Source organism: Penicillium rubens, assembly GCF_028828025.1.
Source record: "Penicillium rubens strain IBT 27055 chromosome Unknown utg000004l_segment0_segment0, whole genome shotgun sequence".
NCBI classification, from domain to species: Eukaryota; Fungi; Ascomycota; class Eurotiomycetes; order Eurotiales; family Aspergillaceae; genus Penicillium; species Penicillium rubens.
The window spans coordinates 3520629-3535441 of NW_026890602.1; the positions used below are offsets into that span (position 1 = coordinate 3520629).

At 50.1% G+C, this 14813-nt stretch overlaps 6 protein-coding genes across 6 annotated transcripts; 2 read left to right on the forward strand and 4 right to left on the reverse strand.

Moving 5' to 3' along the window:
- Positions 1-144: 144 nt before the first annotated feature.
- On the forward strand, positions 145-951 carry N7525_011288 (uncharacterized protein; the record flags this gene model as incomplete). Its single annotated transcript, XM_002560916.1, has 1 exon — positions 145-951. One exon carries the CDS (start codon positions 145-147, stop codon positions 949-951), a length of 807 nt encoding a protein of 268 aa, XP_002560962.1.
- Positions 952-1548: 597 nt separating this feature from the next.
- On the reverse strand, positions 1549-2931 carry N7525_011289 (SPFH domain-containing protein; the record flags this gene model as incomplete). Its single annotated transcript, XM_002560917.1, has 2 exons — positions 1549-2359; positions 2447-2931. 2 exons carry the CDS (start codon positions 2929-2931, stop codon positions 1549-1551), a joined length of 1296 nt encoding a protein of 431 aa, XP_002560963.1.
- Positions 2932-4048: 1117 nt separating this feature from the next.
- On the reverse strand, positions 4049-7082 carry N7525_011290 (La domain family; the record flags this gene model as incomplete). Its single annotated transcript, XM_061215430.1, has 3 exons — positions 4049-4622; positions 4685-6117; positions 6174-7082. 3 exons carry the CDS (start codon positions 7080-7082, stop codon positions 4049-4051), a joined length of 2916 nt encoding a protein of 971 aa, XP_061067942.1.
- Positions 7083-9496: 2414 nt separating this feature from the next.
- N7525_011291 (nitrogen permease regulator 3 family protein) lies at positions 9497-12057 on the reverse strand (the record flags this gene model as incomplete). The annotated part of the gene is made up of 2 exons (XM_002560920.2): positions 9497-10869; positions 10923-12057. 2 exons carry the CDS (start codon positions 12055-12057, stop codon positions 9497-9499), a joined length of 2508 nt encoding a protein of 835 aa, XP_002560966.2.
- A 241-nt stretch (positions 12058-12298) lies between these two features.
- On the reverse strand, positions 12299-12927 carry N7525_011292 (coiled-coil-helix-coiled-coil-helix domain-containing protein; the record flags this gene model as incomplete). The annotated part of the gene is made up of 4 exons (XM_002560921.1): positions 12299-12419; positions 12522-12636; positions 12731-12765; positions 12878-12927. The coding sequence occupies 4 exons, from the start codon at positions 12925-12927 to the stop codon at positions 12299-12301; spliced, it is 321 nt and encodes a 106-aa protein (XP_002560967.1).
- A 487-nt stretch (positions 12928-13414) lies between these two features.
- Positions 13415-14098, forward strand: N7525_011293 (GFA family protein; the record flags this gene model as incomplete). The annotated part of the gene is made up of 3 exons (XM_002560922.1): positions 13415-13422; positions 13490-13669; positions 13795-14098. The coding sequence occupies 3 exons, from the start codon at positions 13415-13417 to the stop codon at positions 14096-14098; spliced, it is 492 nt and encodes a 163-aa protein (XP_002560968.1).
- Between the last annotated feature and the right edge of the window lie 715 nt (positions 14099-14813).

A 14813-nucleotide genomic window follows, 5' to 3' on the forward strand; every position in this document is an offset into this window, starting at 1 on the left:
TTCCCATAGATATCTATACTGGTTAAGACCTCGTCCCAACATGTACCATATATGGCTACACATCCCATCATTGAATCAGTGTCCCAAACTCATCATTAAAACAGCAGTACAAGTCATTCACAGACAAGATACTGACACCCCGGTATGGCACCTTCAGAGCAGTCATGGGTTCCCCCCAATCCTCCAGCAGGGATTCCAACCACCACACCAGCCATACCTCCCGCCCGTTCGACCCCAGCCCGACGATACGGCAAGATCCAAGACGAAGGCACCATACGACAACGGTGGCTCGAAGACCCCACAGACACAACCTGCCAAATCCAGCCCAGTACCCTAACGGTAGCGGACCTCATAAGCGCACACTGGTACGTCCGTACCGCGAAGCATAACATCCCATTCCAAGTTGCAGAGAATGCGTTTGCACTGGGATACGCCAATGAAGCGGTATACAACCAGACACTGACGCAAAACTATGCAGAGGGTGATCTCGGGCTTGCTGGCTGCGATAACGTTTATGATATCCTGGTTGGGGAAGGATTGATCATTGCCGAGGGGATGTTCAGAACTGATGGGCCGCAGTTTGCTCATATTGCCCGCGCTCATTTGCAGGAGGTTGCTGAGCCCCGGAGTCTGCGACACTTCTATGTTTGTGATATTGTTAATGTCGATACTAGGAAGTTCGTGCAGGAGGTTCTTTATTCGTCGCGCAATGGTCTCACCTGGCCTCCTGTCTGTGCCGCACCGCGGATCTGGCAGTATAATACCCCTGAGTACCAGGGTCTCCTGGGGACGCGTGTTGGGAAGTGTGCGGTGTATCTTGTCTTGGAGATCTTTCCCAGAGGTACGTATTATATTTCTAGAATTGTGACGTGGGATCAAAGTTGCGCACTTGAGATCAGGTTTGATATTGAACCTATTCCTGGATCTTCGGTGGATGCTGCTTCGCTTTAGGTGCATTGTTCCCCTCCTACGTTTGGTTTGAACTGGGTAGGACTCGCATGTCTTACTGCTGAGAGCTGTTAACAATGTGCTTGTCGTATTGACCTCCATCTCCACTGTAATAATCTGTAGTAACTTTGGTAGATGGCATCTGGAAGAAGAGGCGTGGTAGCTGTAGCAGATGCCACGACGAAAGGCACTGACCTATAACTTGCATTCCTGGACAATGTAAAAATACCAATACTTGTACATTGGGATATTCTCCTCCCTCGCCTGCTCCCTGATCAACAACAATTCATTTATGTACACATACAGGAACACCAGTTTGGCGAATTCGATGCCACATGCACAAGCTCGTGCGTTTTGAAAGACTCCAAAAGAAATGCCAGGAAACGAAGAGAATACACTAGGCAGCAAGAGCAGGAAAAGTAGGGTGTGGGAATGGGAAGTGTTGGGTAAATGTAAAGAGCCCAATTCAGAGAAAATGTGGAAGAGTGGTATAGTTACACCAGAGGAGCCGACTGAGTGGAGGTGCCGTAACAAAAAAGAAAAAGGGATGGAGGGGATTATAGTCGTCGTTCTCGTTTCGGTCGGGTGAAGTATAGACGCTTATTTCTTGTGCTCGCCGGCGACCGTCTCAAATCCCTCCTCGGCAGTTTGCGAGGCGACATCGGACTGCGTGTTCTGCTCAGCCCGTTCCTCAAAAAATGTCGGCGCCTGGCTCTCTTGCGGCGTTTCTGATGACCGAGAGGCGTCTTCGACTCCAAGAGTCTTTTTCGCCAAACCCCGGGCCTGCGTCTCGCTGACCTTTCCATAGACAGCCATGGCGTTGGCAATCATACCGCCCATGTCGCCGACATTACCGGGAACAACAACAGCCGTACCCTCACGTGCCAGGTTCGACCAGGCCGCAACGTACTTCTCAGCAACGCTGAGACTAACGGCGTTGTGAGCATTCTCTCCACCCTCCTCGATGGCCCGAGAAACAGCGTCAATACCGAGCGCGGTAGCCTCGGCCTTGAGCTTGATAGCTTCGGCTTCACCAGAAGCGTGGTTAATCTTCTCAGATCGCAAAGCCTCAGATGCCAAAATAACAGACTGTTTGCGACCCTCGGCAATGTTGATCGCGCTCTGGCGCTGACCTTCAGACTCGAGGATCTCAGCTCGCTTGGAGCGCTCAGCAGTAACCTGACGGTGCATGGCAGCAACGACCGCCTCCGGCGCGTGGATATCCCTAATCTCGTATCGGAGACAGACGACACCCCATTCCTGTGCCGCCTCGTTGATAGCCTTGGTAATATTTGTATTGAGGTTGGCGCGTTCCTTAAGAACGTGATCGAGTGTCAACTGACCGATTTCGGAACGCATAGTCGTCTGTGCAAGTTGCGAAATAGCGTATTCTGCGTCCTCGACTCCGTAGCTACACGTGAAGATCCATGTATTAGCAATTGCTTTGTTTCGACTGGTCCAATCCCGCACAACCAGGAACTGCCATAAAATCACTCACCTTGCCTTGTACGCATCGAAAACTCGCGTATATAGCACACCGTCCAGCTCAAGGGTGACGTTATCCGCCGTAATGGCATTCTGGCTAGGGATCTCAATGGCCGCCTCCTTCAAGCTCTTCACGTAGGCAATTCGGTCCAAGAACGGCACAAGGATCGCAAGACCGGGCTCCAAGATACGATCGAACTTTCCCATGCGCTCGACGATCCATGCTGTCTGTTGTGGCACGAATCGCACGACGGTGTTCGCCGGTAGTGTTTGTCGGTTGGTGAAATAGCTTGTGGGTCCCTCGTTGTATGAACCAGCTCTGAAGCTGTTGAGAAGAGACTCTGGGGCGAGATGATGAGGAGAATTTGACAGTGTCCGTCGTTGAATCTGAGTGAAGGGTGTGGCGCTGACTGTGGAGGTTCGTGTGAGACGTTGGGGAAGGAGTTTCTGGCCACGAGGCCGGAGTAGCCTTGACGTTTGGCGGGATGCACCCTCCATCTTGATCAAGAGGTGTGGTTAGATGTAAAGAGGTTTAAAGGAAAAGAAGAACAGAGTGTTAGGTGTGCAGAACAGAGCTAGAGAGGGGAAAGGGAACTGTTAGAGCCGGATCGGGACTGAATTGTCTCCGTTTGGCAAGATCTGGCTGCCTGAGGCAGGAATATCAACCTCATCGACTTTCTTTATGTGAATGCACATATAAGGTATGTACATATGTAGTTAGATGTACCATACGTGCATAGCTCAAGACACGTCTTACAATTGACGTTTCCTACATAGCAAATTTAATGCTATTGTGTGCACAGTATACATCAATCATATCAATCATATTACTCCACAAAGACCTGAACAGCCCAGTTTATGCAAAAAGCAAACAAAGAACAGAAAATAAAATACTCTGTGCAGGAACCCCAGCAAGAAGAACAAGGCACTGGAATGGATCAATCCACTTCAAAGGGTCTGTCGAAAGAAGAACTGGTAGACCGAATGGACGGTCACCCAAGGAAGAGATCGGCAATGTAGATATGCTGGATTCATTATCTCCGAATGGCTCCATGAACGAAACTTGAGACACACAGATAACCTCAGACAAGACCTTTAAGACATGTGCTTTTTCTGAGTCATTGCCATGCTGATACTTGTTAAGATCCAGAGCCAATGAAAGGCCTGGATCGTAAATTGACTGGATCGATAAAGGGAAACCGCAACGGCAGGAAACAAGAAAAGTAGTGGAAATATCTATGTCAAGGGTGAAAAACGAATTTTGACCCGGCACACCGTAGCGGCAGGTATGGAAGAAAGAGAGACTGCCAGTAAAATCATGCCCGGACGCCAGAACGTTTTGAGAATCTCCCATGACTGAAAGCAATGAAAATTAAACAGAAAAAAGGGAGGTGAATAACTCCGAAGGTTCGAGTTGACCGAGAAACCAGACCGCGTTATTGCAATGAAAGGGTCACTTGGAACTCTAGAAGAGAAGTTGGCGAATATGCATGCAAAAAAAAAACCATTTTGGACAGAAAAAAGAGGAATAATGCCGGTCATGAAAGATGAACGAGCAGTTGAAGGAAACGTGTCGCGAAGGTGCAAAATTCAGAGAAAAAAATGCAAAAAGGGCTCATGATAACTTTTCTGCCGCCGTCTTGCCGGGTTGGGTATTGAAATATTTGCTGATCTTCCCCCGGTTGCGCGGTTTCATCTTTCCACTGGCAATGGCTTCATGGATCGTATTGGAGACGAGCGTATGGTAGTCCGATGTATGATCTTGTGATAGATGGACCAAATCGTACATCACGAGGTCCGGAATACCGCGATGGTCAAGGAGACAGTTCCGATAAAATTCCATGAGCTCGTTGAAACCGTTGTCAACGTGTCGAGTCAAAAGATCATCAAGGGCTGAACGCCTAAATTCATTGTACAAATGCGAATTGAAATTTTTTGTCAAGCTGAATGACCAGAGTTCGTAAGGCTGGGTCATTCCAAAGCTATACCTTCTTGCCATCGGTGGGCCTCGGCCATCGAAAGTTTCTTTGCGAGACATATTGAAAGTTTTTGGGACATAATTTGACGTTTCTGTGGACAAACGGCCCTTCCCTTTTGACTTGGGCGCCGGTTGATGCGCTTCGGCGAAAGACTTGTTAATCAACCAATCAGCACCGCCGACTTGGTATTGAAAGCATTCTGTGTCAAAACTGTCCATACAGTCAGTTAATGCCCCAAAGACAGATATCTCATGTAAAAAGTTTCAGCATACCTCATCGGGGCTACCGTCGGTTCCAAATCAGAGGACAGAGGGGGTTCGGGCTGCGAATCTAGTCCACGCGCTGAGGAAGAAGGGTCAACAATTGAATGGTCCACGGGGAAAGAGGAAGACGACGAAAAGAACGACGCTGTCGAGTCATCAGGGGAGGCGGGGGGGTTCCTGGGGTATCCTACATTGGCAATTTCGTTCACTGCAGCGGGCAGCAATGAGGGCATGAATTCCGGTGCGGTAGACGAAAGGGAAGTCTTCGCATCATGGGCAACACCGTTGGGAACGAATTGAGGAGCGGATCCGTTGATAACATTTTCGGGGTGGCTGTGAACGGGAGTGTTCTCGTCAGTCTTTCTAGCGGGGGCGGCGCCGTCGTGCTGGGCGGCAGGTTCACGCTGGTCCACGGGGAGGACCCATTGCTGCCATTTCTCTCTGGGGCGTAGGCGGTCGACACCATCCTCGCCAGTTTGACACTCAACGTTGCGGAGCTGACGGGCCACGTGACGAAGGAGCTCAAAGTCCTCGGTGAGGGACTTGACTCGCTTGAAGCTGGCAAGGACGTTCAAGGGCACAAATCCTTGAGAATCCATCTGCTTCCGAAGGAACATGTCCTTGCACATGTTGTCAACCGAGAAGTAGTACTCCAATTGCATGGAGAGCATATTCATGAGCGAGAAAGGCTCCATGTATTGCTGGTAGGGAATAGCGCTCATCGGGGCAGAGTTGACAGCCGGGTAGCCATACATCGTGTTGATATCACCTGGGAAAGGATAAACAACACCGTACATGTTTGCGGGAGCGGGCAAAGAGGGCGATCGGAGGGGCATACGGTTTCCTTGTTGAGATCCATTGGGTAGGCCATGCTGCTGCGACCGCTGACGATCGTTGAAGCCAAACGACTTGGGGCCGAATGAGTTGTTGGCCATAGACGCATTGAACTGGGCGTTCTGGCCGAAGTTGGAGTAAGCGCCGCCACGCCCGCGGTTAGATCCACGGCCTCCACGCTCAGATCGGAACTCTCCACGTTCGCGGTTGAATTCGTTGAAACCGGCGGGGTCGGCAGACTTCGAGCCGGCCTCAAAGCGACGGTCGCTGCTGCGGGCTGCAGCCTGTGAGTCAACAGCCAAGTTTCCACCCTTTTGGTTGCGGTCACCGGCGCGGGCATCCTGGTTTCTACCAAAGGGCTTGCCCTCGCGTTGAGCGCGGGGGACATTCTCTCCACCATTCACCTGCTTGTTCTCCTCTCCGTTGCGAGCTCCACGGCCGCGCTCGGGTGCCTGGGAAGCCTTGCGTGCATCAGCAGCACCGGCGTCGGTGCTAGTGGACCGTCGGGACTGCGCGGGAAGAGAAGCGGCACGTCCAGTGCCAGACTCCTGGCGTCCCCGATCTCCAGACGCCTGCTTTGCGCCTTGGGCGGCCTGTCCAGAGGCAGCCTTGTCGGTGGCAGCGGGTCCATTGCCGTGAGCTCCACGGCCACCGTCCCGGCCACCACGAGTGGCCCGTCTACCTCCACGGCCGCCGGCAGATGGGAGGGGGTGTTGAAAACAGCAGTGGGGACGTAAGGAACGGGTGTCCACTTTTCCTTTCCGTGGGGTCTGATGACGGGGCTCTTATCGGTCTTTTCTTGAGACTTCTTCTTCTCTTCGCCAATCGCGACTTGGGGAGTGGGCCATGCAGTAGCGTCTTCTACTGGGGGAACGGATCCAGCATCGCGTCCTTTTCCATCGGTCTTCTTGCGATCCTTGGCACCTTCCTGTGCACCATCGGCACCCTTCTTCTTAGAGCCGGCCTTGGAGTCTTGCTGGGTCTCATCAGCAGTCGAGGCAGCCTTGGAGGCGGCCTTGCTAGTGGAAGTGGACTTGGGGGCAGCCTTGACCTTGGCATCCTGTGCCTCTCGTCTCTGTTGCCAGATGTTGACTGAGGGGAGAGGAGCAGCCTTCAGCTCCTTGGGTGGTGATGCGGTCTTCTCGGAATCCTCGGGCTTCTCAGTGGACTTCTCTGCGGCACCTTCGGCCTTCTCGGTCTGTCCCTCACTGGGAGCCTGCTTCTCGGTAGCATCTGCGTTGCCGTTGGAGGTATTTGAATCATCCTCCTTTGACTTGCGCGACTTTGAGCCTGTGCGAACGCTCGGGCTCGATGTTCGAGAGTTGATGGCCTTTGTCTTGGCGGCATGCTTGCTGGTGACAGTGGTGAAATCATCATCCTTGTTCTCCTCGACTACCTCGGGTTTTTGGATGGGCTCAGACTCGGTGGGAGCTGGTGCTTCACTCGTTGTGGTCTCAGCGACGGTCTGCTCCTCCGGTTTGGAGTCAGGCTTCTCGGATTCTGATGGTGTCTTGGACGGGGTCGGTGTCCCGGAGGCGCCCTTGGCGGCTTGTGCGTACGAAAACGTAGACATATCGTATTGAGAGCTTATTGTAGCTCCGATCGAGTGCGTTGGGAAAGAAAATTGAGGTGCGGTTTATTTTACCGGACGACCTGGGTGACTCTGGGGCTCAGTCTACGCCTACTGGGGACGAGATGGCACCTGCGCGAAGTGGAAATCAAGAAAGGGAAAGATTCCAGCTTCTTGTAACCCCACTAATCTGCGGCTTCCCGTCTTTTCAGATAGACTCTCAATTGTGCGTTGAAAGGACGAGTTCGTGCGTAAGCGAGACGAAGGACCACGGGTGGTATCGGGTCGCGAAATGGCAATCGAAGGAGTTGTATCTGCTGATAGGATCGTCTAGACCACAAATCGCATTGATAAATGGGCCGTCGATATCTCGGGATGGAGGGGTGATCTCAAAGCCGTGACTTGTGAGCGCACAGGTCAAAAAACAAAGAGGAAAGTGTGTAAGGTGAAAAAAAATCCCACCGACGCTACGAAGGCACTGCCTTGTCAACGTCGCCAGGCTGTGAAGGGTTGAAAGATCTGAGTGCAAGTCGGATTCACAGGAACGTTGTGTAATTCCTGTCAGGGTTTGAGGCGAAGCACAAGATCAATCTGCGAATGTCCCTTGGAAAAAAATGGGGACCGCGGATTCGCACGTGGGATTCGGAACAGAGGAAGTCGGTTCTCTCTGAATACGGAGAGGTACCGAAAAGAAGGAAGTCGCGGAAGGGAGAAAACAGCCCGTGGGGGGAGAAATGTAGGAGAGAAGAGAGAGAAGACACAAAATTATTTGGTTCAGGGCAGAACTGGTAGCGGGGTTTTTTCTTTACACGTAATTAATATTTTGAATGGCTTGTTTTTGTACGAATTTTTTTTAATTGTGGAATTTCGCATAAAAGGAAATTTTCTAAAAAAACTTCGTTTGGTCTGATTCCTTTTTTAAATTGTCAAAGGTCCATTCCTTTGAATATCATACCTTACTTCAGACCTCAAAGTCAGGATTGCCTCTAGAATTCCCTCAGTCCATATGTAATCGGGCATCTCGGTGAGTCTGTACTAACCGATTTGAGCCATATTCCCATAGTACTTATATACATATTACACATTGCAGCATAAACACACTATGCCTAGAATACCTTGTCTTATACTATGTCCCTATGTCCACCTCTGATGTATTTGCATTGCCGAGGTCAACATCTCCGTACCTTTTTATACATCTATGAAACCAACAAGGAACCAGTTCAAAGTTATTGAGCCGCATGCTTCTTTAGAAGGTATTGGCCCAATGACAATCACAGCTCAGGCAACCCATGATTAAAATAGCTGTCGAAGTGGCGATACTTCAGGGTTCTGAGGTCTCAAGCAACAAATGTCCAGCCAATTGGAGAACACTATGGCGTTCTTGTTCTAAACCTTCAATCAAAGACCTTTTACCTTGTATATATAGCTTCTATCCGAGTCCTAACAATGGAAATCGCAAATCGCTTCTAATACAACAGAATACCTATACTAATCCCTCGGCTCATCAACGTGAAGTAAGAATACACACAAAAGTACATCTGAATATCGCGGGGTCCACCGGAGCCCCTCCGGCCATTGGCGCACACAATAGAATTATCTGACGGAGAGTCGAGGTTTTCTTCGGAATAATGACTTCTTTATGGTGTATATAAAATATCATAAGATCAATATTATACCGCAGTCAGATATTATTATCGACCTTAGTATACACATGCCCAACTTCCACCCAAATCCTCCTGAGCCCTGTAATCTTCAGCCCGTTGGACCGTTGATTATTGTTCGGATATACGGGCCGGTGATGGAACATTGGAATCCCTCGGGGTAAACGTAATACATCTCAATACCCGTGGAGCTTTGGAGGTGCCAAGTGAGGTATTACATATTATATTACATATGATATTACATAGTACCTTGCGAGAAAAAAAGAAATTACCTACAACATACAATATCGTAGTGTAGGACTGTCATGTTGATCATTGTGCGACGAAAAGAATGTGATATAATTTGTATGCTTCCATGGAACACGTGAACTGCCCAAGTGCTAGTACAATACTAACACTACTGTTTTTGTATATATTTGTATAAAAATGAGATCCAATTAAACTAACTCGAGCCATCCCAATTCCCTTCACCTAATAAATCTATATTCAACGTTGTGCTTTCGGCAGTGATTAGGGCTGAGGGCACGCGGAAACCATCGGAATGGGAGAGTGGGTATGTAATCAGAATACGCGGGCTGTACTGAAAATAACATGCCGTGTCCGCGATATATACCACTGGCAGTGGGATTCACGTATATGTAAACAGACTCTTGGAAAACGACGTCTATGTAAAAGAGGGATATCATTGTCCTGGTAGATATGTAAAAACTCCATGTTCCATATTCCATATTCCAACCAACACCAAAAAACATAAATCTACCAATGCCGAACACTGACCAACACCTGTTCCCGAGTATCGAGATCCATAGCGCCCAGTGGACCCGTCGTCACGCCCAGGCGCATAAGGACCTGCCAGACGAGCTTGCGCTTAAGATTCTCGCGCACGGGAATCTTCTCCATGGCATCGTATCCATTGAAGTATTTGAGGAAGACAGGCCAGTACTTCTTGTGTAGGGCCTGACTATCGTTGGGCGTGATATCCGGACTGGCGTTTTCGTCTCCCCGGGTGGTTCTGGGATCGTCGGGGAATCGGGAGAAGATTTCGTCAAGCCAGCGGGACTCAAGTGGGGACGCGCGGTGCGGGGAGAGGATGAAGGAGGACAGCCGGAGAGCTGTTGATTGATCGAGGAGTTTGTGGGAAGAGCGCAGTTGGGCGTGTGGGTCGAGTCGACTGGCCGTGGGAGTTTCATCCCCGCTGCCATGGCTGTCGAGGGATGAGGATGAGGAAGAGTGCGCGTCGTCATTTGCATCGTCAGAGTCGCTGTCCTCATCAACCGAGATCGAGTCCGGGTTGCCCTTAGACAGGTATCGCTCAACTTCCTCCTTGCGCAGCGCCATCTCCACAGCCATTTTGATCTCGGGTGAGACTTTGATGCGCGCGAAAGTACGGAGCTGGGTGACCCAGCCGCCGCGCAGTAGCCAGGCCAGGATAGTGAAGTATATCTCTTTGTGGTCTTTGCTGGGGATGAAGTTGCTATAAGGGCGAGGGGTACCACTAAGAGTGGAAAGCATTTTTGGCAGACTAGGGTACGTTGGGAATGCTGTCTGATAAGCGATCGTAGCTATTTCGAGCTTGCTCAAGTCACAGTTTGGAGAGACGACGTATGTGTCTCGCTGGTGTATGGGAGGGATGGCGCGAGCACGACGCCAGTACACAAGATGACTTGACAGCATCTGGATATGGGATAGTGGGATTCCCGATGATGCTGATATCTGCGCAAATGACTTGGTTGGCTTAGAGCATCGAATATAATGCGTAAGTGCAGGGGCAAGCGCTCCCCCGGACGCTTCAACATCCTTGATAATTGCGGCTTCGCTGTCTAAAAGAAGTAGGGCAAAGTGCTTTGCCAGGACCTGGTGTGGCGTGTTGTTTTCATCCGCACTTGGATCGTCGACGGGGGTTGCACTGTCTGCTGTCGTGAGCCACAGCCCTGGGTATGCTTTGTCCATAGGACCAGTAAGGTACGGAGTAGAGGTCAAAGGTGGAATTTGGAGCGAGATGGAAACATCCGGGCTGAGTGATACGGATGCGATTTTGGATGTCGATATGCTGCTAAAGACTGTGTAGATAGCCCGAGCTAGAGAAGACTGGGATATCAATTCGGAGTAAAGATTATTGGTCGATGTTTCTGTCCAGTGTTATTGCCAGCTCCAGCAAGGTGGTTGTCAGTAGGGAACATACTTGTCTCTCGTGCTCTTCTCCTCATTTGTAAGATATGTTGAGACTCCTTCCACACATAGTCAGTGCGAGCCTGTTCCCATTTAAGGGCCTTGGCAAATTTTTTGATGATATTCTCATAAATTTCCTTCACGCGCATGGAGTACTCCAGTAGAGGAGGATCCACAACAAAAACCACATTGAACATTGTCATATGGTCTTTGTCCTCAGGGTCAAGCGACTCATCCTGTTTCCCAGGCCTTCCGCTGCCTGACCCACGCTTACTATCTGTTGGCGATGTCAACGATTCCGCAATGGAAGCGACACTGGCACCCAGATCAGGCGAGGTAACAAGTTGCTCGTCCTTCTTGCCCTCCTCGGCACTATCATTGTGACCCAGCTCCCCACCATCCCATTCAGCACGGGGCTTCTTCTGCTTCTTGCGTCGTTGCTTGCGCCATGACCCATCCTCGCGCACAAAGACCGGCCAACCAATAAGCGCCAAATCATTGATCCCAACCTCAAAGCGCCGCTTATGCCACGACCGGGACGGACTAAGCAACTTCTCCCACACACTCCCAGGTACACCCAAAAGCGACTCCCAAGGCGGCCTAGAGCTCCCAGGACCATCATCAGGCCGATCAGACGCCGTCCCCGCATCGTCCTCAGGGTCCTGATCGGTGGCCGCAGCCCGTTTCCGAGCGGACGAGCCGCGCCCAGAGCCTAGCGACCCAGGACGCTGGGGCTCACCGGCGGCAGGCGACGCAGCAGCGGGGAGATGATCATCGAGGCCGAAGTTGCTAGCGCGGCGACCCGCTAGCACAGAACCCCCGCCAGCATGGCTCTGGGTTTCCCGTTCATCGTCGTCTTCGTCAGAGCTTAAGCCGCTCTCAGAACTCGAGCTCGAATCGGTATTCTTGGATCGTGTGCGGTTGCGGGAGACGCGCCGGCCACCCTTGGTGGTGGTTTTGATGCGGTTCTCGCTGAGTGGGTTCGGGGGTAGTGGAAGACGAGGCGGGGGCCGGTGCGAGAGCGCACAATGAGAATGATTGCCACGAGGCACGGGTCTGGTGGCCGGGCGATCGATGACATTTGGTGGCTTGGGGCTCTGTGGAGGTGCTGGAGATTGTAAGAGTGGCTGGGCGGAACGGTTACACATGCGGGGAACCGCATATGGCGAAAGCCAGCAGGTCACCACAAGTTCGGATTGGAATAATTTCGAGATTCTCAATGTTAACTCGTTTATACAAAACTTTTTTTACTTTCTCATGTGTTGAATAAGTACCAATTACATTTTCTTATGTACAACGCCTTTGAATAATGCCAGCACTACCCGACTAACACGGACTAGCGCCACTCTTCCATATCATACAATATCATCCAATGTTTCGCAATCCATATCAGCGCTTCTGTTCTGGATTCGCCGGGCCAGAAGCTGGTGTAGCTGGTGTCTGTCCTTTCCCTTCACCGTCTTTAAACACTAATCCGAGGTTCTCGAAGTTATCCGGCGCCATGAGGTTCCTAATCACAAGTTGCAGATCAGTATTTTGTTCCGACATTCATCACATGTACAATTCCTCCTCCACTGTAATATCCAGTCCTCCGTGTATTGGGCAGACCTACTTGTCCATTCGGCACGAAAGGTATTCCTTGGCCAATTTGCGACAGGCCTCGTCGTTGGTGCCTTTGTTCATCTTGATACACTTCAGATATCCCGAAATAATGTGCTTGCATTCGCCTGTAGTGTCCCGGATTGTGATTAGCTCCATTGCCTTTGCTGTTCTTGCTCAGTTCCTTCGGGGTATGGGCTGTGTGCCTGCGGGCTGGCGTACCTTCGTGATCAAGGGGAAAGCTCCCACGCTCGGGTCTGCAGGAAGTTTCATTGGGTCAGCAATTGCAAGGCAGGAGATCAAATCTCGTTCGTTCGCTAGATAACATGTTGGGGTGCAAATATGCAAGCTTGGAATAATCCAACTCACGGTGATGGCTTGTAGTTCACCGATCCACCGCCGGGGGCTCCGAAACTCATTTTCAGTAATATTTGGCGTGTGTCGGCTCTTAATATCAGCGAAACAGGATTCTGCTTTGATATCCAGACGAAAAAGTAGCTCACGAGGTGAGCATCAGTCGGCGAATGCGAATCCAACCCTCCGAGAGACAAACAGGACAAACGAAACAAACACCACTTTCAGCCAATCACAGCTGCGGGGTACGGTCGATGATGCATGAGATCAGTCTGGCGTCAAGGGAATAGGCGTCGAGCATTCGGATATAGGTTTGTTAATGGAAAATAGGTTGATGGGGTTGGATACATCCTTTAATCATATGAGGCCTGTGCGGTTTGCTCGTTTTGCTAGTTTTGTTGTTAAATCCTCCTTCTCAGTGGTGGAAGTATATATAACGTCGAGCAGCGCCTCTTGACTCTGGATATATCCAACTTTCTACGAACCCATCTACATCACCTTAATTATACTTCTACTGGCCACTGGCTATCAAACAAATACATCAACCAAACCATGCCTATGTACGTCGAGTTTCACTAGCACCATCCTGCAGTCCCCACACAGACATGATATTAATCGGGCCTATAGGGACCTCGAAGGAAGCTGCCAATGCGGCGGCGTTGAATTTACTCTTCAGTCCCAAACGCCAGTTCCCTACCAGCTATGTGCTTGCAGCATCTGCCGCAAGGTAGGCGGATATCTTGGCGCTGTGAACCTAGGAGGCATCGCCAATAGCCTGAATATAATCAAGGGCAAAGATCTGATCAAGTACGACCCGTCCATACCCACTCACTTTCACTTTTGAGCACAGGATCCACCGGGAAACTGTCACTTCATACACCGGAACGAGAAAAATTATAACTGTTACCCACATATACTAACATCATGGTTAGGAAATACTCTGCCGTAAAGGACCGCGGCACACCGGATGAGCAGCGTTGCTCCTCCGAGCGGAACTTCTGCTCGAACTGCAGTACCATGCTGTGGCTTTGGGACCACCATTGGCCTGAATTGATTCATCCGTTTGCTTCTGCAATCGATACAGAGTTGCCAGTGCCAGACGAGATGGTGTGCATCATGGATGGATCGAAGCCGGCGTGGGCGCGATGGCCGGAGGGAAAGAAGAATGTGCACGAGGTGTATGGGGAGGAGAGTCTCGAGGGATGGCACAAGAAGCACGGTTTGTTTTTCGAGTAGGGCGATGGTAATGAGCATGAGCGAGGTGGTAGAGGAATTAGAAATGGGGAAATGGCGTCTAGGAAAAGATTTACAAAATGTCCATGAGAGACCAAAGGAGAAGCCCGAAGATACGAATTGCAAAGTCTTCTGAAAAAGATATTATTTGATAATTAAGCTATTATAAGACGACCAATGGCTCCTGTAATGCATATTAGCAATTGATCATATCACAAAGTGAGTGAAATAATGGTAGTCAAGGAAAATATCAGTTCTCCAAGGTGAAAATATTTTATCGACATGATAGTTCAGAGATAGAACAGCATATATTGGGGTTCATCATGCAACAAAAAAGGGAGTAGAAGCAGAGTAAACTCACGGTCAACGAGTCAAATGGTCTACCTATGGGTATTCCTATTTGTTCACTTATGTCGAGTCAGCGATGGCATTCAAGCAAAAAGCATGAGTCAAAAGCGAAATCAAGACATGGCAACTAAGTCAGGCTTCAAGTCAGTCAGCATGAAATACGCGTTTATCCGATCGATAGCAGACACATACCTCATTAAATCAGATTTTTGTATAAATGTTCATTCCCGGACACAAGGTCCAAGTCCAACAGTGTGAATAACACATTCATCATGATAGGTATGACCATGTTGAGGAAGGGAAAAGAGACGAGTGATGAGTTACCTAGAATTTCTGTTAGAAATGCTGGTCTCAACTTGTCGATGCGACA